The sequence below is a fragment of the Panicum virgatum genome, chromosome 7K, assembly GCF_016808335.1.
Source record: "Panicum virgatum strain AP13 chromosome 7K, P.virgatum_v5, whole genome shotgun sequence".
Classification (NCBI taxonomy): Eukaryota; Viridiplantae; Streptophyta; class Magnoliopsida; order Poales; family Poaceae; genus Panicum; species Panicum virgatum.
Window position 1 is genome coordinate 52,223,664 of NC_053142.1, and position 25,465 is coordinate 52,249,128.

General features: G+C 47.0%; 6 protein-coding genes across 6 annotated transcripts; 3 read left to right on the forward strand and 3 right to left on the reverse strand.

Moving 5' to 3' along the window:
* Positions 1–350: 350 nt before the first annotated feature.
* Positions 351–2,894, forward strand: LOC120642176 (nudix hydrolase 26, chloroplastic-like). The gene is made up of 6 exons (XM_039918598.1): positions 351–622; positions 739–789; positions 863–955; positions 1,108–1,202; positions 2,423–2,537; positions 2,609–2,894. The coding sequence occupies exons 1-6, from the start codon at positions 386–388 to the stop codon at positions 2,693–2,695; spliced, it is 678 nt and encodes a 225-aa protein (XP_039774532.1). The 5' UTR covers positions 351–385; the 3' UTR covers positions 2,696–2,894.
* A 2,929-nt stretch (positions 2,895–5,823) lies between these two features.
* On the reverse strand, positions 5,824–9,647 carry LOC120642177 (receptor protein kinase TMK1-like). The gene is made up of 2 exons (XM_039918599.1): positions 7,245–9,647; positions 5,824–6,694 (listed from the first exon to the last, which is right to left on the reverse strand). The coding sequence occupies exons 1-2, from the start codon at positions 9,580–9,582 to the stop codon at positions 6,168–6,170; spliced, it is 2,865 nt and encodes a 954-aa protein (XP_039774533.1). The 5' UTR covers positions 9,583–9,647; the 3' UTR covers positions 5,824–6,167.
* Positions 9,648–15,696: 6,049 nt separating this feature from the next.
* LOC120643168 lies at positions 15,697–16,382 on the forward strand. The gene has a single exon (XM_039919685.1). It carries the CDS (start codon positions 15,765–15,767, stop codon positions 16,041–16,043), a length of 279 nt encoding a protein of 92 aa, XP_039775619.1. The 5' UTR covers positions 15,697–15,764; the 3' UTR covers positions 16,044–16,382.
* Positions 16,383–17,957: 1,575 nt separating this feature from the next.
* LOC120642178 (pentatricopeptide repeat-containing protein At4g13650-like) lies at positions 17,958–20,557 on the forward strand. The gene has a single exon (XM_039918600.1). The coding sequence runs from the start codon at positions 18,050–18,052 to the stop codon at positions 20,057–20,059; it is 2,010 nt and encodes a 669-aa protein (XP_039774534.1). The 5' UTR covers positions 17,958–18,049; the 3' UTR covers positions 20,060–20,557.
* Positions 20,558–20,865: 308 nt separating this feature from the next.
* On the reverse strand, positions 20,866–22,546 carry LOC120642179 (E3 ubiquitin-protein ligase PUB23-like). Its single transcript, XM_039918601.1, has one exon. It carries the CDS (start codon positions 22,393–22,395, stop codon positions 21,106–21,108), a length of 1,290 nt encoding a protein of 429 aa, XP_039774535.1. The 5' UTR covers positions 22,396–22,546; the 3' UTR covers positions 20,866–21,105.
* Positions 22,547–23,748: 1,202 nt separating this feature from the next.
* LOC120640398 (ATP-dependent DNA helicase PIF6-like) lies at positions 23,749–24,303 on the reverse strand. The gene has a single exon (XM_039916226.1). It carries the CDS (start codon positions 24,301–24,303, stop codon positions 23,749–23,751), a length of 555 nt encoding a protein of 184 aa, XP_039772160.1.
* Positions 24,304–25,465: the final 1,162 nt, after the last annotated feature.

Here is a 25,465-nt window from a genome sequence, read left to right on the forward strand (position 1 = left end):
GAACACTATTGTATTTTACACGGTCCAAATGTCTTTCACTGGATGGTCGTTCCAACAGACCCACCACTATCTGCCAGCAACCAGTCTGGCTCAGCTCAGCTGCTAAATACATGAAGAAATACTAAGAAACAGAGGAGATCATATAATAGCAAGAAAATTAAGTGTCACATGTTTGCAGAATAAATTCGACATTAGCAGTCGGAGAGCAAAAGAGCACGTCGCCGTAGCCCATTCCATTTAGCATTAGCAGGAGGAGCCCACGGGCCGACTAATCTGCTCGGTCCAAGTTCAAGAGGCCGCCGAATTGGAGGGCCCGCCTCCATTAATCCATCCATGTTCCATGGACCAGCACTCCCATCCCTCAAGTCCGATTCCCCTGCGATCGATGGTGGTGGCCGCCGCATCTGCTCGCTGCTGCTCGGTTGTGACTCCCATCCTTCACCACAGCCGCCCCGCCGCCGCCTCCGCCTCCGCGCTCCGCCTCCCACGACGAATCACCAGGCCGCCACTCTCCTGCTCGACCTCCGCCTCGCCGCTCGTCACCGTCGCATCCATGGACGCGCCGCCGCAGGGCTACCGCACCAACGTCGGCATCTGCCTCGCCAACCCCTCCCTCACCAAGGCAAGCTCGCATCCCCTTAAGCCCGATCCTTCCTTCTCATCTGCGCGTTGCCCCGTCCCCTCATATTTTCGGGTTCCTTGGTCTTCATGCCATGCTTGCGTCCTCCTTGTCTCCAGATTTTCTCGGCTTCTAGGATTGACATTCCTAGCGCGTGGCAGATGCCTCAGGTGACTTGGGATATCTGCTCTACTCATTCGTATAATTCCTAAACCAAATCCTCGACTACTAATCTGCACACAGGGTGGTATAGATGCAGGGGAAGAACCCAGAGCGGCTGCTATTAGGGAATTGAGAGAAGAGACTGGCGTCACATCTGCAGAGATCGTGGCTGAGGTTAAGATAGTTTTGCCTTTACTTCATGATTATAATTGCCAAATGCCCAGTGTCAACTAACTATCCTACCAAGGCACCTGTACCTTAATAGCCTGATGGTTAAGATAGTTTTGCCTTTTGTCAAGTCATGATATCCGAGTGCATCTTTGTAGGCTCCTAACTGGTTAACATATGATTTCCCGCCGGATGTGAGAGAAAAACTGAATGCTAGGTGGGGAACAGATTGGAAAGGCCAGGCTCAAAAATGGTAAGCTGCTCAACTTTCTATGCGGTAACTGCAGTTTATTCTGTCCTTTTCAAACTGCAACAACAATCCTAGATGGCTGACTGGTGTAGCTACTTGCTATGAAACAATAAATGAATGTAAGGCCAGTCAAATACAAGTTTCCTTATTGTAGTGACATTGGATAGCAGTCAAATAAATGAATTCAGGCACACAAGTTCAATACGAACCTTCTTATAGCTGAATTGGATAGCAATGGCAGAGCTTGGGCTAAAATGTGGTGGGTACAGAACTCCAGATATCAAATAACTAGACTCAATTGTATTGAATTGGGCGACTATTCTAAGGTTCATTAAAAGTTTGATTGATAAACAGATAGACTTGATCGAATCTCATCCTTGTCCTGAGTCATATTTGTTCTGATCCAAGACATTCCTGTTCCATACGTTGGTAGGACTTCTTCTTCTTCTGATTTCTTTATCTAATATAGGTATTTTCTAATCTCTTGTCAGCAATGGTTGTGTATACAGTTTTGATGTTTACTAGAAGCACATAATTCTAGATTTCTACTGTTGTGCTACTGGAAGCCAAAAAACACCTTTTATGACCCCTTTGTCGTTGTGTTGAACTGACTGCATTTTTCCTTTCTGTTTCTCATATAGCATCTGCCAAACAGAAACTGCTGTTTTGTTAATACTGGTATCTCTCTGATACAATATCAAGATTTTATAGCTTTGTTCTAGATACTGGTGAGTTATATTTACCATTGGCTAACATCACTGGTGTAAATTTTACAGCTGATAGTCTGTAATTGGTAATTTGGGATGGCATGGTTTTGCTGAACTTATACAATTTGGTCTTGTTGGATTTTAGATGAGATGGGCTAAGAAATAAGTTTCAGTTGGATTTCAGTAGAGAGACATTATTAGGCCTCCTTATCCATGGATATAGTATTCTAGTTAAGCCCACTTACACTATCAGGTCACATCTGCTGCTATTCTGCCCCTACTATCTTTGGGCTTAGGACTAGGAGATAGTGTGGTTGATTGATTAGTTTGGGCCCAGGACTAATTGTAGATGGGCTGTACTAGATCCTTGTTTCTTACTGTATTTTTGTTTATATTTTATCACCTGTCGTACAATCCCAGACAGAAACACTCAATTCAAAGTAAGTTAACAAGCTTTCCTGCTTCTTAGTAGCTGTTCTGGTATGTGACGTGTGGACATGTGATGCAAAAATGCAGGTTTTTATTTAGATTTACTGGAAATGATGATGAGATTAACCTTAATGGTGATGGATCTGAGAAGCCAGAATTTGCTGAATGGACATGGATGACACCCCAGGAAGTTATTGAAAAGGTGGGCTGTTTACCTGCCCTGTTTCCCCCCTGATCCCTTCTGAAGTATCTAATATATTTCCATTTGAGCAGGCAGTCGAGTTCAAAAAACCTGTATATGAGGAAGCACTGAAACACTTTGCCCCCTATCTACAGTCAGATCCAGCCTCTTCGTCGTAAATTTGACCAGTTTGCATATATTTATTTTTATTTGGAGTGGCCCTGTTGTACGGAAACCCCAATTTTCTCATGAAGTGATGTAGGTATGCGACTAGTATTTTATAATGGATGGCCTATTTGGTCAGTTATTATGTTTGCATTGGATTCATCTTTTCATCTGTCATGCAAACAGTTTATGATAGCTATCAAATTTAGTTTTTTCGGGTTTGCGACATGTCCAGTGTTTCTTGAAGCTTTTGCCATCGCAATTAACTCAATGCACTGGGAGCACAGTGCTGAACTACTAGTACTATGTCATGTAGTGTGGGGATTGTCGGAAAATGATGTGTTTGGCAACAGCAGATAGATATCAATGGCTGGCACTTGTTTGGGAGGACAGAGAAAGCAAAAGTGTTTGGTTACACTTTGTACTGCGCCATGATATTGTCGCCTTTGGCGGAATAGGAAATGTGGTTAGCTAGGAGGGTGCACGCATTCGCTTTGAGTTGCGGTGCCCCTCCTGCACTGGCCCTTCTTCCTCTCCCCCCACCGCGGATCGGATGGATGTGTGAAGAAAACACGAGGTGCGTGCATGAAGCATCATTCTTAAATGGCCGCCGATAAAGGTTGGTGGGTCTAGCATTGGAGAAAGAAAGCAACTAACTGGTTTCTTGTGTGTTCGCGTGCTTCTTTACCTCACGAATTGGGTAGGGCTTTGAAGGAGGAGTCTCTCTTTAATGTGGGTTCGCTTGCCCTCTTTTCTTTCCTTCCTTTTTTTCTGACTGCAATAGCTAGCTGTAACAAGCAGCGGATTCCTGTAAATGTACCTGCACAAAAAGGAAAGCGATGCCAAAGAAAATCCATGCGAGGTTCATCATTTTGATCTCTCCAGTTGGTGTTGTTGCTGAAACGAAAACAAGTGCGGACTATCTATGAGCAGGACCCAAGCAGGGCTATGCAAATGGCGGGGTCATCATCACAGGTCACAGGACATATCCTCTCTCTCCACCTCCCCTCCAACTCCAATCAGAGTGTGTAGGGCACTGCCAACGTGGCCTGACCCAATAATAATAATTCAGTCGCCATGGCCATCCCAGTAGTGGTGGAACATGCAAACAAGTGGTGCTCCCTAGTTCATCGGTCTTGTTTGGATGCTCGGGCTAAAAAAATAATTCTAAAAGAATCTTGCTATTTTGGAGTACTAGATGTAGATTACCGATAAAATCTATTCCACAACCCTTAGACTATTTTGTGAGACGAATCTAATGAATCTAATTAATCTATAATTTGCTACAGTAATTGAACGCTAATTATAGATTAACATGTCTTGTTAGATTCGTCATGCAAAATAGTCTAGGAGTTAGTTTTGTGCATAAATTTTATTTAATACTTCTAAATGATAAGATTCTCTAAGACTAAAAAAATAGCTCTAGATCCAAACAAGCCCATCGTCCTCTGCAGCGAAGCAGCTGTTGCAGGTGTGCTGTTCTCTCACATGGCGCTCTCTGTGGTGCATGTTTGGCTCCCCACATGTCTCCTCTCGGTCTCATTACAACAGTAGGAGTATATTCTACTCGCTGTTTCATTTAGTCCTAATCGCTTCTTCCATTTCTCTATTCACCATATTAAGAAGCACATGCAAGTTGAGGGATGAGCAGATCCACCAGCAGTGGGGATGAGCAGCGTGGCGTGCCTAGCCTAGCTACTTGTTGGCGATACCACATTGTCAGGGCATACCAGAGTCGAGAGTGCGACGACGAGCAAGTGTAGTGTAGGTGATAAGAAGATACTCTATGCAGTATGTGGGAGCCTGCATATGATCTGATCTGATCTCAATCATGGATGTTATGCAGCTAGTACACATGACAGGTGTGATGTGGAGTCTCAAGTCTGCTGGATGGAGTCTTGTTTGCTTGCTCCCTGCCTGACCCTGCTGGTGGAGATGGAGAGAGAGAGAGAGGGAGAGGCCACAGCCCACAGGCCTTTTTCTTTCCTTGTTTCTTGCTGACGCCGATGCGGCACCTGCCCGCCCCCCGGACCACTTGTGATGTTCATCAGGTCAGGTCACGACCATGCCGTGGGGTGCCAGCAGCTAGCCACCCCACCCCTTCGATACATGCCATCTAATTGATAGCTAGTCTTGAGATACTACCACCACTGCACGATGCAGTCTACCTCAACGAAGAAAAGGAATGCACGAGTAGTCAGATGGATGGAGCGAGGTGTCAGCTGTGAGCACTGGCCATGTGTTCCCTCGCTGTATTATTTCTGCGATTTCTTCCTCAGCATGGATGCCAAGAGCAACTCTGCACTGGATGCAGCTTGCTTGACTAGATGCCAATGGCGTCCGTATCAAGCTGTGATCGGTTACATACATGTACGGATCGATCAAGACACCTCCATATATAGAGTAATAAAGCAATGTCAACCCGGTACAAGTTAATTACTTAAGATACCAAAAGCTGCTCAGCCAGTTTCCGTCGACGGGCATGCATTGCATGCTGCTGAGTCGCAAGTTGCGGATGCACACGACAGACAGAAACGTCGCTTTATTTTCGTCTACTCCACCGGCCACCAGCTGGCCCATCTTATTCCAAGCGACACTATCATTAAGCAACTAATGACACTCATTAGTCATTGCTGGACTGGATCGGATGGAGTCATTTATCGTGCCACTTTCAGCAGGCCGACAACAATCAGCACAAATTCAGGCTGGTGAGGTGACTTACAGCTAATCCTCACTAGTTTCACATCAACCCCTTAGCATAATGCTACATATCAAGACAGTGCTGCTGCTACCAGTTCTCCAGTGACACCGCCACTTGCGCCGAACTCATCCATCCATCAGAGTCATCATCCATCTTGCTCTCCGATGCCACTGCTTCCTTTTTTTTTGCAAAAAATAAATAAATAAAAAAAATAATGCTACTGTGACCTCTATTGGAGTAGCAGTGCTGGAAGAATAACAGTAGATGTGCATGCCATGATTCGTTTCACGAGCTTGGGACATTGATAATTATGTAGGCATGAGATGCCTCCAGTGCAGAGCTTTTGGAAGGTGCCAAAAGCAAGCCTGGACTGATGGCTGCTGATGCAGTCTTCTCCTTGCAGAGCGCGAGACAGGAGATGCCATCCATTTGCAAAAAAAATTAATTCCTTCCAGGCACAGGAAACTAACAAGCATGAAGCATTACACATGTCTTGATGACGGCTCGGAAAAGCCAGAGACTTGAGTGTCAAGATTGGAATAACACAGAAGCAATCCTACTAGGCTACTACCAAAAAGAAACATATCATCGCATCTATCTACAGAACAGAAGAAGCACGAGCACATGGGCAATGCTGCGCTCTCTTTTTTCCCCCCTTTTCTTTTTCTTTTTACCTACAAACAACAAATTAAACGCTGTGCGGAAACAGGCGAGAAAGAGATGTGCTGCTTATTATCCCATCACCGTAGTGGGTAGATAAAGATGATGTTGACGCTTCCTCCTCTTCACCGGCCGTCCGCCGAAGTGAACGACTCGGCAAACCCTGCCGGCCGGGCCGGGATGCTACCCTTGCTGTCTTCCAGGCTCAGGATGCTCCCGTCCGTCATGCTGGCCTCTGCGTCCTGCCAGCTCTTCACCATCTGCAGCAGCGGCAGGTGCAGGTCGATGCCCAGGTAATCTTCGGCCTCGTCCTTTACAGGCTTCCACTTCTCCACCATCGGGACCAGCACGTTCACGGCGTGGCCCATGTCCGGCCGCTGGGAGGGCTCCCGGGCAGTGCAGTGTCCAGCAAGCTCCGCGATCACGCTGATGCTATCGAAGATCTCCTCGTCGGTCACATCCAGAGTGGGATCGATCGCCGCCCTCAGCTTCTCCTCATCCTTCCTTATCTGACAGAACCAGTAAGCCAGATGACGGGTTTCCTCGCCCTCGCCTACACGGCTGTCATCAATAGCAGTTGTCCCTGTTATCAGTTCCAGCAGCACTACCCCAAAGCTGAAGACATCTGCTTTTGTGGAGATTTTCCCCGTCACTGCAGGATCACAATAACAACTTGTCATCAGCCACATATTCAGGAAAAGAAAAGATCACAACAACAAGGTCACAAACTATCATAATAACCAAAAATGAAAAATTACTAAACAGTGGCTATCCTTTTCAGCAGTAAAACAGGATAATAATATTGGACGGATTTTAAATTTATTATTGATTGATTGCTCAACATTCATTAAAAAATATCTCATCTCATGCACAAACTACTATAATACCGCGATCCAGTTTATGATGTGTGAAATGACCTTTAGAGTTCCAAGATAACTACGAGATTAATTCGGTTACAAGACAAGAGGCTATTCCCTGGTCTTTAAAAAAAGAGGATGCTTTGTGATGGAAAAGGACAGACTTCTATTTCTAGACCCCTCAGTCCATATAAGGCAGAGATTGGTTGCAGACTCATAATAAAAGAAATAGGTTGACAATTTCTCACCTAAAATTCTGATATCTGACAATAGTAATTAGCATATAATGGTCGCAATTAAAGCGAAAGCAACCGTGATTAAAATGGCACGCCTTCAAAAGTTTACCTGCGTACTCGGGAGCCAAGTATCCAAAAGTTCCGGCGAGTCTGGTTGCCACAGAGAAGTTCCCATCTGGCGCATCTTTCATCAGCCCGAAATCCGACACCTTTGCCCGGAAGTCATCGCCTAGTAGAATGTTTGCGGACTTAAGATCCCTGTGAATGAAGCGGTGATGACCCAGGTTGTGCAGATATTCCATTCCACGGGCGACATCCAAGGCGATGTTGAGCCTCTTCTTCCACGAGAGAGGCTCCAGCCCAAGCTGTTTCCACTGGAACAGATGCCTGCTCAAAGCCCCATTAGGCATGTATTCATAGACCAGCAGCCTCTCGTTCCCTTCGATTGCATAGCCCAGAATCGACACCAAATTGCGGTGCCGTACCTTGGTTAGAACGGCAATCTCAGCTTGGAACTCGTCCAAAGCCTTGTTGCTGACCACAACAGCCTCCATCCTCTTCACCGCAATCATGGTGCCGTCATGCAGCTCCCCTTTGTAAACGACGCCAAAGCCCCCACGGCCAAGCACATTCTCCTTGGCAAAATTCCTGGTGGCACCACGGAGGACCTGCACTGCGATCACGAAATTTCCAGCCTCGATCATGTGGACATCACCAGCCAGGCTGCTGCTCCCGCTATGTGTATTGCCTTGAGATGTGCCGCTGCTGCCGTCATTGGTCGCCACAACAATCTTGGCCAAGTTGTCTGGATCGGAACTATCACGGGGATGGACGACAACAGAGGCTGCCTGTGGCGGCGTTGATGCCCTTTTCTTGCAGAAGAACGCGGCACCCACCGATACCAGAGCAACCACGCTGACTGCAACCGGAATGGTTGTGCCCAGCAAGACAGCTGATGAGGTCTTCTTCGCATTCCCCGGGATGGCTGCATTACTGCCATGTGAGCCTGGTGCGGCATTGGGCGTTGCTGGAGAATGAGGGGAGGTGTTTGGTTGCGCATCCGGAGTCGCCGCTGTGCTATTGAAGTTGAGATTACCAGAGACATCCACCTGGACGCTCGGCTTGAAGGTGGGCAGTGGCCCGGATAAATCATTCGCGGACAAGTCCAGCTTCCGAAGCGAGTCAAGGTTGGTGAGGCTGTCCGGCACTCGGCCGGTGAGATGGTTCCCGCCGAGGATGACGTCTAAGAGCGTGGTGATGTTGCCAAGACTGGGGCTGATTGTGCCGTTGAGGCCTCTGTCCGGCAGGTTGAGCACGGTGACTTTGCCTTGGACGCAGGTAATGCCGGTCCAACCCGTGGCGCAGGGGTCGTTCCCGGACCAGGTATCGGCGAGCCCGGTTGGGTACTGGACGTCGGCGAGGAATTGTAGCAATGCCATGACCACCGGGGCGCAGGTGTCCCCGAGCTTGGCGGCGCAGAACTGGTTGCCGGAGAAGGTGAAATTGGGCGCCTTGACGGGCGGGACGGGGCCCAAGAGATTGTTGTTGTCGAGCTTGAGCTCCTGGAGGTCGGGTAGGGTGGCGAGGGCAGGTGGCACGAGGCCCAGGAGCTGGTTGTTGTTGAGCCTGACGGTGTAGAGGTCCTTGCAGGCGGCGATGGCGTCGGGGATGGGGCCGGAGAACTGGTTGCCGTGCAGCCAGAGCTCCTGGAGGCTGGGCATGGTGGCGATGACGTCGAGTGTGCCGGAGAGCTTGGTGTCCCCGAGCTGGTTGTTGAGCCAGAGCCTCTGGATGCCGGAGGCGTTGAAGGTGTCGGGGATGGGGCCGGAGAGGTTGTTGTAGGAGAGGGTGAGGTTCTGGAGGCTGTTCATGGTGCCGAGGAAGGGCGGGACGGCGCCGGAGAGGCTGCAGTTGTCGAGGGAGAGGAACTGCAGCTGCTGCGCGGAGGCGGCGAGGCCGTTGGGCAGCGCCCAGCCGCCGGCGGAGGCGTTGAGGCGCGGGTTGTTGGCGAGGGAGATCTCGAGGAGGGCGGTGAGGCCGTCGAAGAAGTCGGCGGGGATGGAGTCGAAGGCGTTGTCGTTGAGGAAGGCGCGGCGGAGGGCGGACATGCCGCGGAAGGAGGGGAGCGGGCCGGAGAGGCGGTTCCCCTGGAGGCTGAGGCCCTGGAGGGCGTCGAGGGAGGAGATGGTGGCGGGGAGGGCGCCGGCGAGGCCGGCGTTCTTGAGGTCGAGGTTGTCGGCGCGGCCCGAGTGGTCGCAGGAGACGTGCGGCCAGGCTGGGGGCCCGCAGGCGTCGTCGTTGTCCGGCCATCCGAGCGCGTCGGGGTTGGTCAGGGACTTGCGGAGGTCCTTGAGGACGGCGAGGTCGGCCGGGTGCGTGGCCGCCGCCGCCGGCGCGGCGAGGAGGAGGAGGGCGAGGAGGAGGGGGAGGGGGAGGATGGAGTCCATGTGGATGGGGGAGGCGGCGTGGCGCGGGACGCGGGGAGCATTGAAGTGCGCGGGCTGAGGGGGAGGAGGCGGCGGCGGCGGCGGCGTTCCCGTTCTGGTTGGGGGGCAATGGATGGGAAATTATGGGATTTGCCTTTGCCTGCCTTTTTCTCCTTGGCTTGGCATTCTCCACCCTTTCTCATCTCATGTGTGATCATCAACATCAGCAGAAGATTTGCGACCACTAATCACCCACTAGTGCTACTGGGTTTGTTGCTGGGTGCACTGTAGTTTGTTGCCGGGCCACCGGACACGAGGCAGGAACAGCGCCGCGATTAGCTCCCAGGCTGGGCTGCTGCCTCTCTGCTCTGCCTGCCACCCCCCAGGACTCTCATCCATTTGCCTCAAATCTGAAGAGAGATCACATCAGCTGGTTTTTCGGCGTCCATCCCCATCACCATCCCCACCACCGATTATTTACCTGGGATGCTAGCCCTGCTAATGGGCTGGAACCCGCCCCATACCCAACCCCACCCAAAATTAACATATTTAGATATCCAACCCCACCCAACCCAATTAGTTAATTTCTCAACTCTAACCAACCCGCCCCATTATAAGCGGGTAACCCATAAAAATCCATGGGTTCTACTATGCAGAGGAATTTAGTGGTTCTACACTTAATGTGGGGACCACATATATGTCTAACCACACTACTTTGCACAGAGTATCTGTCAGTCATATTGACTCATCTTTAAAAATTTCAGTCAATTTCGATAAAATTTTATAGTGTGAACGCGAGGTTTTAATTCCAGGGTCCGGCTCTTGATGTGGAGCTCACGTGTAGTTCTAGCCACGCTACTTTGCACAGAGTAGCTGCCAGTCGTACCGAGTCATCTCCAACAAATTTCAGTTAATTTTGATAAAATTTTATAGTGTGAACGCGAGATTTTAATTCTAGGGTCCGGCTCTTGATGTGGAGCCCACGTGTAGTTCTAGCCACGCTGTTTTGCACAGAGTAGCTGCCAGTCGTACTGAGTCATCTCCAACAAATTTCAGTCAATTTCGATAAAATTTTATAGTGTGAACGCGAGGTTTTAATTCTAGGGTTCGGCTCTTGATGTGGAGCCCACGTGTAGTTCTAGCCACGCTGCTTTGCACAGAGTAGCTGCCAGTCGTACTGAGTCATCTCCAACAAATTTCAGTCAATTTCGATAAAATTTTATAGTATGAACGCGAGGTTTTAATTCCAGGGTCCGGCTCTTCATGTGGGGCCCACAGGTAGTTCTAGTCACACTGCTTTGCACAAAATAGCTGCCAGTCGTACTGAGTCATCTCCAACAAAATTCAGTCAATTTCGATGAAATTTTCTGATATAAACACGTGGTTTTAATTTCAGAGTCCCGTTCTCACGTGGGACCCACATTTATATATAGTTATACTATTTTGTAAAAAATATCCATTTCAACACATCCCAACCCGCATTTATATAAAACCCGCCCCGACCCACCCCATTAACTAATACAACACATTTTAAATCATCCAAACACACTCCATTTCAAAACCCACCCCATAAAACCCATTTCAACCCAACCCATTAGCAGGCCTATGGGATCCCGATCCTCGGAGCTGTTACTCATTCATTACGACGGCAATTATCATATTGCAAACCGGATGTACCGTATCACACACATTTATTTACTAGTATTTTTTGGAGTATCTATATATTTACTCAGACCAGCAATGCAAATCCTCCATCCATCCATCTCCGTTATTGTACGCGTGTGCTCCATTTTTCATCATGCTATAGTACTGTAATCACTACCTAGATCCCTTTCTTCTAATTTTTCACGGTAAAACTGATCTCCTTCCAAATCAATTTCTTTTGGTTGGGGAAAAAATGCCATTTTCATCAACACGTACGGTACGGTGATCAATCTGAAACCCACAACATACATTATATTGTTTCATGCAATTTAGTTTCCTTGCTCTATTGTCGTCCTCCACTGCCATTCACCCAAAGGTACAGTACCAAAGAAGCCAACGCTCGATGCAGTCAGCAGGCATGGACGACACATGTAGTACGTGGCACAATTTAATTTCTTATTTCTCAGGACCAAAGTTTCAAACAAGACAACCAAGAAGAAATGTACATTATATTTTGCCTTTAATTATTATGTAACTCGTTTTACTTTGCCTTTTGTTAGTGATGGTAGTACATACTATAGCAGACTAGCAGAGTATGTCCTCCAGAAATTCAATTATGACCATACATGCATAGTAGTATGCTTTTTTTCACTGGAACAGGATGCATGCCTCTGCTATTGTTTTACTCCATCGATCGTCCTAGCTACTACTTTATTCGGTATCCTTTTCGACTTGCATTATATTTATATATAATTGGTGGAGAGATTTAGCTAGCTTTTACATTAGCAGCACGAGATGGTGGATGTGCCTGCATGAGGAGGAGGACCATGTGGTCGCATGATTCTGTTGTTCAGTCCCAGAAAACAGCACAACCGCTGGTAGTGGTAGCAGACAAAAGGAAAGCCACTCTGATTGATTTGTCTCATATATACTGTAATAGGTTGGTAGGCTCATGTATACAGTACCTTTGTCTTCTTTCTTCGACATGAAAAATAAACCACCAGTAAACTCTTGTTTGCACTGACAGCAGTGAAGGCTTAGGAAGAGAGCAATGCATTGCTGCCTTGGCTTTGCTTGCAGAAAAGAAAGAAGATAGGCAGGGCGGCATAACCAAAGGAAGGTCAAAGGGAGAGAAAGTACAATGGGTTGGCATGGCATGGCCAGGACGACGGACAGGCAGACGGTCAAAAGGGGCACATGCGCATTTCGATGTGGAGAGCAGGCCCCTTTTACGTAATGGCAAGCGAGACTAGGGCCGTGTTTGGTTGCAGGCTGTAAAAATTTTGAAAAAGCATCTTTCTATATTTGAAGTACTAAATATAGACTAATCACAAAAATAATTACAGAACTCGTTTGTAAATCACGAGACGAATCTAATGAATTTAATTAATCTGTCATTAGAGGTTATTTATTGTAGTATTACTGTAGCAATTTAGCATCTAATTACAGCCTAATTAGGTTCATTAGATTCGTCTCGCCATTTACAGACAGCAGTCGCAATGTTTTTTTTATTTCGTCTAGATTTAAGTCTCCATGCAGGTGCCGGAAAATTTTTTTGGAATTTGGAATTTGGGAACCAAACACGGCCTAGAAGTCTAGAAGCTTGCTTGCAGGAGGTAGTAGAAGCTTTGCCCTATTTGGTTTTCTTGGACTAATAAATTTTAAGTTTTTGAACTAAAGATTAACCTCTCAAGTCGCTTTTGCTACTATTGCCAAAAGATAGCAATAGTAGTTGTATACTCCTATTAATAAGTAATGAAGATAAAGCTATTAAACAAACGGCGAAAGTAGCTAAATTTTAGCCCTCGTTTTAATCTGAAGCATTCAGGTCGCGATCCAGTCACGTACGGAGTACTACGATAGAGAGTAGATAGATACATGTTCTATTCAAATTAAACAGCCGCAGCTGGTTGTTCTGCTTTGCTGAATTAATAATTATATATTGCTGGTGCGATCGAGCCCCCTGCCCCACTAGCTGTACGTGTTGTGATGATCTGAGCAGCAGCTAGCAGCCAGCAGGGCGTCGCGCTGGCTCGATCGGCTGCCTGCAAAATTGATGGTCATATATATATATATATATATATATATATATATATATATATATATATATATATATATATATATATATATACTCTGTTTGTTCGCTTCAATCAACTAATAATATTTTTTTCTTATATCAAATCAGCACCAACCATTAACTACTAAATATAGCTAGTAGTATTTTTTTTTCACAAAAAATTAGAACCAGCCACCGCCAGCCGAAGAGAGTGATCATCGATCGCTGGCTCGCTCGTCCAAAGAAAAGATGATATCGCTGCTCTGCCGACACTCCCTCAGCTCCCTCCCTGCTCTGCTCGCTCCATTGCCGGCCGGCAGCTGCAACAATATAATGCAAGAAAATGACTAACTAGCTAGCTATCGTACCCATGTCAAAGCTAAGTAACCAGTAGTACGCACCCGAAACAAAAGCAGCTAGGATTGTCGTCTCTAATTAATTTGCATTGACGGATGGATAATCGGAGTTAAGTAGTCCGTCCGTACGTCTCTCTTCTGCTTTAATTTCACGACTACTATTCAGTTGGTAATAATCCACGGACGACTTTCGTTTGCTACACGTACGGTTGGTGTTGGTGAGACAACATATATATTTTGGAAGGTTTCGTGACATTAAATATCATTAATTTTGCTGATATGATAAGAAGAGAGAATGATAAAGTTTTATAGAATGTGAGGAGAGTTTTATCACCATGAGATTCTTCTAGCACAATTACATAATTCTCTAATGATAACTGTGTCTATAAAACTCCAGGGGAGACTGGTAGAGGTTGAAATGGCACGGGAGGAGCATGTGCGTGCAGTGGACGGCGCATGCACACACTTTTTTATAGTGATTTGGATGCTCTGCGATCGTGCATCTATCTTGGGCTTAATTAGAATACTAATACTCCAGCTAGGGCAGTGCAGTAGTAGGAGCATATGCAGCTCTCTGCTCAAGGATTATTCTTATTCTTATTCCAGTTTGTTCTTCCTTCTATGAATATCTGTTGGTGGTCCGGTCCAGAACATACATATATACAATGCACCATGCTATATATATTCCTGCTAGCTTGAAAGCAACAGTCATGATACCGATTCTGTTGCTCGCGTTCATTTTCGTGTGTATGGTATGGGTGTGCAAAAGTCCTCACACACAAGAGATAAGAAGGGGGACCAAAAAGAATCCGAAAGGAAAAGGAATATTAGCTAGTAGTTTTTTTTTATTTTTATTTTTACTCGACCGACGACATGTGAAGGAAGTATAGATGGAGAAAGAACACAGCAACAACACGGCCATTGCAGCCCATGGAAGAAGAAGCCCAACAAGGCCCGTTGGCTGAAATCCCGTAGCTACGATTTCGGCCTGGACAGTGGACAGCACAACCTTTCGATTCAGGGTTGTGTCAGTTACGTCCACTGAAGAACCATATTATTAAGGCAACGTATCTAGGGCAAACCAAGGACCTCGTGCAAACTCGTGCAAATCTACTAAACAAAGTTTCAAAAAATTTTGAAAAAAATCATGAATGTGCTTCTCAGCTTACCTCATCTATATATAAAATTTCATGGTCAAATTCGTCTTACTCTAGAAGTTACAAAAAAGACAAATTTTCTGACAACAATAATGGTTCAAATGCATCTCAAATTTTTCTTTTTTGTAACTTCTAGAGTAAGACGAATTTGACCATGAAATTTTATATATAGATGATGTAATCTTAGAAGCACATTCATGATTTTTTTCAGAATTTTTTGAAACTTTGTTTAGTAGGTTTGTACGGGTTTGCACGAGGTCCTTAGTTTGCACTAGATATGTTCCCTATTATTAATTAGGTTTGTGCACGGTCCAGCTCCAGCAACAAAGGAGTATATAGTATTAGTTACTAGTATGAAGGAATTAAATACTAGCTAGTTCGGCTATTAGCTTCAAGTGAAATATATGCTTCTAGTCTAGCTAGCTACTCTAGGCAAGTAGTGCGCACATGCATGATGGAAAGACAAGACGATGAGATGCTGTCACAAGCAGATCGAGCTGAACAAACTTGCGTGCACGCTTTGATCATATCTCGCCTCCTTTCCCTGCAGTCCAAATGCGCAACAAACTCAGTTGTTCGATCGATCTGTGCATGCATGCATGTAACCGTCCAAGTTGAAGGAAAAGAATGTACATACTATACAACGTACATTTCTAATTAATTAAGCACGCACCTACCTGTTGGTACTTGTGGCCATGTACAAGCGAGAGATCGATAAGCGACCGAATTCAGTTTTCCTACTAATCTTTGCCCAACCTTGCGCCGGAATTCATGAGTGTTCTTCAGATAGAAATGCGTGTCTTCATCTCATGCATTATTATATTGGCTCCTGTCGCAAGCTATATATCAGTCGTCTATATATACACTCCTGACACCAGAGAGGGCTGTGCAACCAACAACTCAGCACAGTAGATCGAACAAGCGCGCGCACACATACAGTACCTCTCTCTCATCTATCGCATCTTCATTCCTCGTCATCAGCTTAGATCAATGGAGGGGACGAGGAGGCCTGCCGCTGCGTGCTGCCTGCTGCTCATCGTCCTGCTGTCCGGGCAGCAGCAGCAGGTGGCCGCCATGACCAAGTTCTGCCGCTGCTACAAGAAGTGTTACGCGGACTGCAGGACGACCAGAGGCCCCTACCCTTGCAACTTCGAGTGCCTGCAGGACTGCGTCAACGGGCAGCCGCCGCCGCCACTTCCGGCCGACTGCAACGACGCCTGCCTCGTACGCGTCTGCGGCGTCATGGAGACTGCAGGTGATCTATTCTGAGGCCACCTACTCGCTTCAATTCCTTCTTGGATTCTCTTCACTATTACTAGCTTAAATTCCTTCTCTGAAACTAAACCTGTTCGCTTGCTGTATTGCGTTTCAGCTATGGCTGCGCCAGGTGATGCTGAGGCTTGTGTGGCTGCCTGCAACAAGAAACTCGGAGCCTTTGCACCAAGTGCCGCCAAGACCAACTGACGCATCATGCATGGACTGCATGCATGGTGACTTGAGAGTCGCACAACAGAGTTCCACCAGTGCAATGCAATAACTATTATTGGATGTTCAACCAATTATCTGTCATAATAGAATAATAAACAATGCAATAATATAATTCCATCAGAGTAATTTAATTGGACCTTTTCCATAAAACAATCACCTCATGTTATATTTTTTTAGCATACTGTTTCCTCTCTTCCTCTTCCGGCTCGTAAATAAAGCAAGTCCGCAAAACAAAGCCCAGCTTGGCAAAATGAGCTCACACTCACGGTCAGAGCCTCCAAATTTTGCACCAATTAGTGCAATTTCTCAAGCTGGGCTACCAGTCAAGTTTCCTCCCACAGTGCAAGCTGAGATAATAGTCACAGAACAAAGCCTAGCTAGCTTTCCATGACCTCATTGGGAAGGTTGCACACGGTGCAGTGGCGTAGCTAGGATTTTTGTATGGGTATGCCAAACAAAAATGTTCATATGCAAAACCGTAAAATCCATTTAGAAATTAAGTAAAATTTTATAAAAATTAACCAACAATTCGGTACACATACAACTAATAAATGGCATAATAAATCTTAAATTACACTCCAGATAGTTTAAAACAGCACACTGATAGTTACAAATATAAATAATGCAAGCTTAAATAACAAATGGGATTACAACACTATTTTTCAGGCCTACGTTTTCTAATGGTTATGAAAGTCTTGACAACATCATTTTCATTCACATCTTCCAAAATATCTGATGCCTTGTTGGGCTGGACCAGGGAAAAGGGTAGGGCGCCGCAGCCGGTCACTGGGAACGATCGCTTGCGGAATCATGAGCAGGGGAGCGAGTGCAGGAGTGGCCACGAGCGATGGCAGGTCATGGAGATAACGAGTGTGGGCATGTGGCTGGAGAGGAACCGAGAACAACTCCAAGAGATTCTCTATATCTTTCCTTATTGTTAGAAACATAGATTTTGATGAAAAAGATACCCTCCAATGGCTTCTCTAAGTGGTTATACAAATATAGCCATTCTTCATTCCGCATTTCTCGCTAGCCAAAGATAGATAACGAAAATAACTTCTAGAGTATACACAAGATATAGAAAAGCTGAGAGTCAAGAGCCTTTATAAAATCTACTCTCTAAATAAATCATCATTTTGAGAGTCATTGGAGTAAAAATCATTTTCTATATCTTTGTACTCTCCAATAGCTTTTCTATATCACAGTGCATAATCTAGAGAGCAATTCTCACTCTCCTTCTTTGACTAGTCAGAAATCCGGAATATAGGTCCATATTTAGATATCCAATTGAAGAGACTGTTAGAGGCTAAATTTTAACCAAAATCTCTATTCCTAAGGATATAAAGAGTCACTTGGAGATGCTGAGAATGACAACATATATAAAGCAACTTTTGTGCAAAATACTCTCTAAATGATAATTTAGAGTGTGGGATTTAGAAAGATTCTTAGAGATGCTCCAAGGGAAAGGGTTATTTTACATAATACCTGATGCTTTGTTGGGCTGGACAGTATGCCGGGCCATAGCCATGCAGCCCGCTATTGCGTTTCAGCTATGGCTGCGCCTGGTGATGCTGAGATGGGCTGGGCTGTTGTCACTTGGAAGCTGTCAAAGGTGTGGACAGTGGGGGTGGGGTCCAGCCAGCCCCACGGTCTTATATTTTCCCCTCCCTCTCAAAAAAAAATCAGATTGTTTTTTAGATGCTCAATGGCCCAGGTCATTTGGTGGGCCACCTCGAGCAGCAGACGAGAGAGGAGAGGCAGCGCTTAGCCGCTGATGCCATGCCCCAATGCACGACCACCTCGCCGCCCTTCTCCGCAGCAGCCACAGCCACCCGCAGTCCGTCCATGGCGCGGCTATCAAGCTCGGATGCATCGCATCCATCTTCCTCTGCAACAACATCCTCCTCGCCTACCTCCGCCACCCCGTCCCCGTGGACGCCCGCAGGCTGTTCGACGAAATGCCGCGCCGCAACCTCGTGTCCTGGTCTGTCCTCATCTCCGGCTCCGCTCGCCTCGGAGCCCTCTCGGAGGCGTTTGCGCTCTTCTCCGACATGCTCCGCGGTGCGGGGAGGCCAAACTGGGACCGCCCGGACTCGTTCGTGCTGGGGGGGCTTGCAGCTGGGTGCGCCCATGCAAGGGACATTGCTGCGGGCGCGCAGGTGCATGCTTGCGCGGTCCAGTTTGGCGTCGACGAGGACAAGAGCGTCGCGGCAGCATTGGTGGACATGTACGCCAAGTGCGGGTGGGTGGACTCGTCCTGGCGGGCATTCACGTTGGCGCCGTATCGGAGTGTAGTGAGCTGGACGAGCATGATTGCCTGTCTGGTCAACCACGGTTCGTCTGAGTACCATGATACTGCACTTGTGTTGTTCAAGAAAATGTTGGTGTTGAAGATTTGGCCTACCAATGTGACGTTTTCCTGCATCCTCAAGGTGTTTGATGTGCCCGAGTTGCTACCTGTTGGAATGCAAGTTCATGGCTGCTTACTGAAGATGGGGACTGAGGTAGACACTGCTTTAGGGAGTGCCCTGATGACAATGTATGGCAGATGTGGCGGAGTTGATGAGATAGCTAGGTTGGCTTGTCGTATAAGGCATGATTCATTTTCAAGGACTTCCCTGCTCGGAGCATATGCACGGAATGGATACAATGTGGAGGCAGTTGGAGTTTTCAGGGAGATGGTAAAGGAAAATATAGCAATCGACCAATCAGCTATGACTAGTCTGCTGCAGGTTTGTTCATCCTTTGGACAACTGAGAATGGTTAGGGAGGTACATTGCTATGCTCTGAAAACTTTCTCCAAGTTGGATACTGTACTGCTGAATGCTACCATCACTGTTTATAGCAGATGTGGTGATATCACTGGTGCTGAAACCATATTCAAGCTGATGGAAAGAAAGGATATCATATCATGGACGGCATTGTTAACTTGCTATGCTCAAAATGGTCTTGCTCAAGAGGTACTCATGTTCTTTAGGGGGATGCTTCGGAGAGGGCTAGGATCTCCAGTATTTTGCATCACTGGTGTGCTACGGGCCTGCTCTACCACCTCAAATCTTGCTGCTGGATTGCAAATCCATTCAAGGGCTCTGAAGCTAGGTATTGATGATGATACCTCTGTGGAGAATGCACTTGTCACCCTGTATGCCAGTTGTGGAAGTGTTCAGATCGCATGGAAGATATTTAACTCAATGAGTAATAGAGGCATCATCTCGTGGAATGCACTACTCACAAGTTTTTCACAGCATGGCAATGAGGTGGCAGCCATCCAGCTATTTGATATGATGCAAGAGGCTGGGGTCTGCCCGGATGATTTCACTTTTGCTGGCTTGCTATCATCTTGCAGCCGGATGGGCCATGTAGAACAGGGCTGTGTGTACTTCAAACAAATGAAGGAAAAATACAACTTGGAGCCCAAGATGGTGCATTATACCTGCATGGTTGATCTATTTGCCCGTGCTGGAAGATTTTGTGATGCAATAAACTTCATTGATGCCATGCCTTGCGAACCAGACCAAATAGTGTGGGAAGCTTTGCTAGCTTCTTGTAAGGTTCATGGTAATGTGGAGTTGGGAAGAATAGCAGCCAGGAAGATTCTAGAAATTAGACCAGAAGATCCTTCACCGTACATTATACTATCAAGCATCCATGCTTCAGTTGACATGTGGGATGAAAAAGCCTGGAACCGCACTGTGTTTGATGCCCAGAGAGCAAGAAAGGACATGGGTAGTAGTTGGATTGATGCACAAGAATTATCTGAGAATATATTTGATGTGTTACAAGTTGGAGTGACATAATATTGGTTGATGCTGCCGAGTTTACTTGCCGTAGTTGCAGCGAAGCATAGTGGACTTGAATACTTGATCATAAGAAATCAACTAACTGAACAAAGATATCCTCCACGATCGCAAGCAAAGCGTGGTACGGTCATCTTAGACTCCTAGATAACATGATATGGTCCTGGTGCAAAAGGCTTTCTATGGCGCAGGACTCGGTTGTAGACTTTCGGTGAAAATCATGTTTGAAGGTGCGACATTCTACGGTGCTGCTGGTGTTGTAAACTGTACATGGGGTGCTACAAGTGAAGTACAAGTGAAGAAATTCTTTTCTTTATTTTCAACCAATGTTTTCAATGATGTTAATTGAAAACACAGAGATGCTCACCTAAGAACAGGATAATATGTTGACATGTTCATCTTGTTTGATTGCTGGGTAGATTCCAGCAATGTGTACTATGATACAGTAACTGATGAATAATTCTTAGAAACAGCGAGTGGATAATCCTGGAAGCTTGACAGGTTGTGTAAAGATCAGAAAAGAATGACAATTAAGGAATGGAATGGAAACCTTATGAAAAAGTATTCTCAAGGAAAAACGTGGTAGAGTGTGAGTCTTCCCTCTGATTTGCTTCATTTACATCTTTGCTTTCTGGTTGTCACCTTCAGTGACAAACAGTGCATGCAATCGAATCTGAACTGCACAGTGAGTGCATCGGATCACAATGAATCCTTTCATCGCTTGCCTACCCAGCAACTATCATATGTTAATTACTGTTCGAATTATATTTGGCAGCAGGCCAAGCAACTGATCAACAACTGATCAAACTGATGATGGCAAATCCGACTGAATGAAGCAGTAGTGACTAAGCTAATATAGAGAAACTACATCCAAAAGAATTGCCTGCCAGATCGGATTAATTCTTTGCCTTGAACGATACTGATGTTGATTATGTCCGGCCTCTGTACTAAACAGGTCAATTATATTCAGAGCTAGAGCGAACTACACCAATAATCATCAATCCATGCACAAACAGCAAGAAGGGTGGTGGTGCTTTTCAGTCAGTTCAGCAAGGGTACATGACTACATGGGCGGCGGCGTGGAGGTGCTTGTGTTGCAGGCAAGGCGAGCTCCTCCACGCCCTCGCGTGCAGCCGGAGCGTCTCCCGCGCCCGCTCCCTCGTCCTGTCGCCGTACTGCTCCGACTGCGCCACCACGCACAGCGTCCCCGGCACGCCGGTGTGCGCCATCTCCTGCACCACCGCCGCCGTGGCCGCGTGCCTCGCCACCGACCGCAGCACCCGCACCGCCTTGTCGGTGGCCACGTCCGACACCCTCAAGGCCTTGCTGGCCACGGCCGCCACGGCCGCGCCGTGCGCCACCAGCGCGGCGCGCCCCTCGGCGCACCCGCACAGCCGGCCCAGCGCGCCTAGCGCCAGCTCGCAGGCGCGCCGCTCCGGCCCGTCCAGGTCCAGGAGCATGTCCACCAGCGCTGGCACCGCGCCGGCGTCCACCGCCTTGACGCGGTTGCGGTCCCACGGTGTGGTGCCGACGAGCACGTGCAGGGCTGCCTTGGTGGTCGCAGCCCTGGATACCTGCTGCTTGTCGCGGATCAAGCGCACCACCTCCCCGAACACCTGCTCCGGTAGGGACGCCAGGCTGCTCGTCGGCATGACGGCCGTCACGTTCCGGAGAAGCAGCGCCGCGTGCGCTCTGGACGCGGTGTTGGATCGACGCAGAGCGGAGACGAGAGCGTCGACCGCCGCCTCGTTAGTGTTGGTCTCCATGATGACACGAGCTGCTAGTAGGCACTTGTCCGATGATGAGATGATCTCGAGCACCTCATCGCAGACGGCAACACTGCTTGTGCTTGTCGTCGCCGATGCGGATGCGGTGATGAACACGCCGACCAAAGTGTCCACCGCCGCGCATGCTGCGTCGTCGTTCCTGCAGCTGCGTTGGCTCTCCTCGGACGCCACCACGCCCCTGAGCTCGCGCAGAGCGGCGAGGAGCTCTTGCGTGAAATTATTACTGGCGGCGCCGCCGATCCGCGAGACGAGCGAGGCGACATCGGTGATGGGGGGCTTGGGCGGCGGCGTGGCGACGCGCTGGACTAGGCCGTGGGCCGCGCCCCAGGACTGGATGAGGCGGCGCAGCGTGTGGTTGGGCGTGGGGTCGCAGTCGGCCGGCACGGGCTGTTTGGTGAGCGGGCAGGTGCCGGCGGTGAGGAGCCAGCGCTCGATGCCGTCGCGGTCGTAGGTCATGCCGGTGGGGAGCGTCACGGGGTCGCGCATCATGTGCAGCGAGATGGGGCACACGAAGTAGCAAGGCACCTCCACCTGCGCCTCCTCCTCCATTTGAGATCAAGCAGTGTCTTCTTCTTGCTTGTGTTGTGCTTTCGAACTAACTGCTTGTACTGGTGGCAATGAAATTACTCCAAGAGATGATATAGTATATATGGCGGATGGAGGTAGCACTACAGTTGTTCCGGGCGCGCGAGTGGTCAGAGAAGAGCGAGCTTGGGGAAAATTAAAGAAAATGGCGCTCGCTCGAGCTCTTTATATGAGCTGAGCTCAGTAGCAGGAGCCGAGAAAGAAATTAATGGGGACTAGGAAGGATGGATTCAAAGACGTGTGCGAGTCCACACGGCGATCGATGAGGTACGGTCGACCATGAGCGTGAGCGGCTGACCGAATATTGAAGACACCGATGCGATCTGGCAGTCCATGCTCCATCCGTCCATAGGTTACTAGAGCAAAGTATTATGGTAGACTATAATCAGACTGAATATTGAGATGGAGGTAGAGGTGATAAAGAGCCATCAAATTTGGTCTAGATAATCTAAGAGTCAGGCTCTAAAAGGGTCAGACTCTAATTCTATATAATTTGGACCTTAAAAATTAAACGACCGCTAAGACCATGACTTATTACCACCCCTAGGTGGAGGTGAGAGAAGAAGAGAGAGAGGAAAAGTGGACGATAAGCTTACAGTCCTTATAGTCAGTTTTGACACAATAATCAAGAAATTTTATGAGATAAACAGATGTGCCATGTATTAATGGCGGTAAACTAAATCACTATACAAGTAGACTGAAAGATGAGATGTAAAAATTCTTGCAGCCAGCAGCGGGCTAAATTATTAGCCTTGTTCTTATGGATTGGTGGTAGCCTTACGAGATAGACGGCTCCATTGATTATTAATTCTCGAAATTGCATTGGCTTTCTGGTCGAGCGTGGTAGGGCCTTTTTTGAGTGGAAGATTCTACTCCAAACATTAAATAATAAAATAGTCTGAACGACCTTCTCTGGGTCTAGAATATTATATTATACTTTTGTTAGGAGCTAAGTGCTGATTTCTTACTAACAGATCTCGCACTTTTATATAATACTAGTGGATATGCACGTGCCACAGCCACGTGTTTAAAGAACAATTATATTTTAAAATATTACATGTAGAAATTAATATAAAAAAGTAAATTTTGGTAAAACAACTAATTTTCTTTATTAAAAATGTAGCGACAGCATAATCTTATATATACGACTACTGCAAAGCCCAACAACGCTAAGTCTATGAGGTCATAATCGCCAAGTCTGTGACATGCAGGAACAATAGATATGTTTAGAAGAGAATGAAAGAACATGACTATATGATTCTATAAATGAATATTACTACATCCGACGGTTATATAAAGTTGTTGAGTAAACACACATCACGGTTCCAAGACATCTCTATATACAATATTCTTCGTACTCTTCCCAGTAGGATCAATGTTCATGTTTCTCTTTGCAAGAAGCCACGTACTCTCACGATATACACCTCTTGACAGCGCCACATACAACTGTCCATATGAAAACATAGGCTCGGGGAGGTAGATACCAACATTAGGTATGGTCTCACCTTGCGCCTTGTTAATTGTCATCGCAAAACTCAACCGGATGGGAAATTGCTTCCTCTTAAACTTGAACGGAAGAGCGAGATCTTCTGAAGGAGACATTGGTATCCTCGGTATGAACACCCTCTTTCCTGCATGCTGCCCATTAACAATCTCAGCATCAATCGAATTATTCTGGAATCCCCGTACCACCAGCCGAGTTTCATTGTAGAGGCCATTATGAGGATCGAGATTACGAAGCAATATAACAGGACAATTCTTCTTAACCTTCAACTCATAAGGGGGCAGCCCATTAGGGGTAATCGAGTTGAGAAAATGAAGAGGATAATTGTTGCATAAGTCATCAAGAGGATATTGATTATCATAAGCCATGGGACCTCACTGAAATAGTGAACTACAAATAACTGTTCAAAAGATATCTTTGCAGGATTAAAGCTAATTACATAGCAGATGTCTATGCAATGATTATCCTTTTTCTTAGATACTGAGTTATACACAAACATGTCTATAATAAATATCAACTCATTTTTTGTTAGATAAAATTTGGGATTAATCTCACTTATTTAGCAATAAGACATAAATGCGCTAAGATATAGATGATGTCGTGCAACCTATATTTTAGATGGATTTATTTTACAATTGCATTGCATAAGCTCATAAAAGAATTATAGAGTCATCGATCAATTATGGGAGTCACGGAAGAAACATGCAAGAAAAAAGATAATAATGTACTACTAAAAATAATTGTGCGCACACCTTGGCACTCCTAATGCTAACGTAAGAAGAATATATGTAACTACTACTAATACTGTAACAACAGGTGACAAGGAACGAAATTGCGAGCAAGCCAATACCCTAGTGCATTACCACCGAGCCAATGATGACGACGCCCTTCTCCAGGTAAAGGGTGAGGTGGCTGTTGAGGTTGAAGCTGCCGGTGAGCTAGCGGCCCTTGGGCACGTACAGCTGCACGCCTCCCAGACGGTGCCGAACTCGGTGGGCGGTGATGGTGATCATGCCGTCGGGCACCCTGCCGGCGTGAGGATGTGGCACAATTGCTTGGCGCGGTCGCCGATCCGGCGATCTCGGCACTGCGACCTTTTAATCGGCGGCGATGGTGATCCTGTCGCCGGGCGCACTGCCGGCGTGAGGGTGTGGCGTAATTTCTTGGCGTGGTAGCCGATCGAGGCGGAGGTCGTGGCGTGCGGCGAGGACGCCCGACGCCCTCCGAGGCGACGCAGCTGATGTCGGGCTGGCTGCCACATAGTGCTCGAGGGCGTCGTTGATGTCGCGGTGATGCTACTCGCTGTTTTAATTTGGTCGAAGCAAGCAGGCCCTAGCAATCCATTGCCTCTCTTAGTCCTAGATCAAGCAGCGCATGGGATTGGGATTGGGACTAATCACCGTGAACGCAAGAGAGAGTTTGGCAGATTCTCTATGTGCAAATTTGGAAACATTGATCACCGTGTATGGAAATATTTGTATCAGGGAAGGACATGCATGAATAAAGGCTGCGTATGCTAACTGTTGATAG

Bases quoted from the DNA above. Each gene is read 5' to 3' on its own strand.
- LOC120640398 (XM_039916226.1), bottom strand. From the start codon at position 24,303: ATGGCTTATGATAATCAATATCCTCTTGATGACTTATGCAACAATTAT.
- LOC120642177 (XM_039918599.1), bottom strand. From the start codon at position 9,582: ATGGACTCCATCCTCCCCCTCCCCCTCCTCCTCGCCCTCCTCCTCCTC. The intron at 6,695-7,244 runs GTAAACTTTTGA...GTGATCCTGCAG, and splicing joins CTTGGCTCCCGAGTACGCAG to TGACGGGGAAAATCTCCACA.
- LOC120643168 (XM_039919685.1), top strand. From the start codon at position 15,765: ATGGAGGGGACGAGGAGGCCTGCCGCTGCGTGCTGCCTGCTGCTCATC.
- LOC120642176 (XM_039918598.1), top strand. From the start codon at position 386: ATGGTGGTGGCCGCCGCATCTGCTCGCTGCTGCTCGGTTGTGACTCCC. The intron at 623-738 runs GCAAGCTCGCAT...CCTTGTCTCCAG, and splicing joins CCAACCCCTCCCTCACCAAG to ATTTTCTCGGCTTCTAGGAT. The intron at 790-862 runs GTGACTTGGGAT...ATCTGCACACAG, and splicing joins GCGCGTGGCAGATGCCTCAG to GGTGGTATAGATGCAGGGGA.
- LOC120642178 (XM_039918600.1), top strand. From the start codon at position 18,050: ATGCACGACCACCTCGCCGCCCTTCTCCGCAGCAGCCACAGCCACCCG.
- LOC120642179 (XM_039918601.1), bottom strand. From the start codon at position 22,395: ATGGAGGAGGAGGCGCAGGTGGAGGTGCCTTGCTACTTCGTGTGCCCC.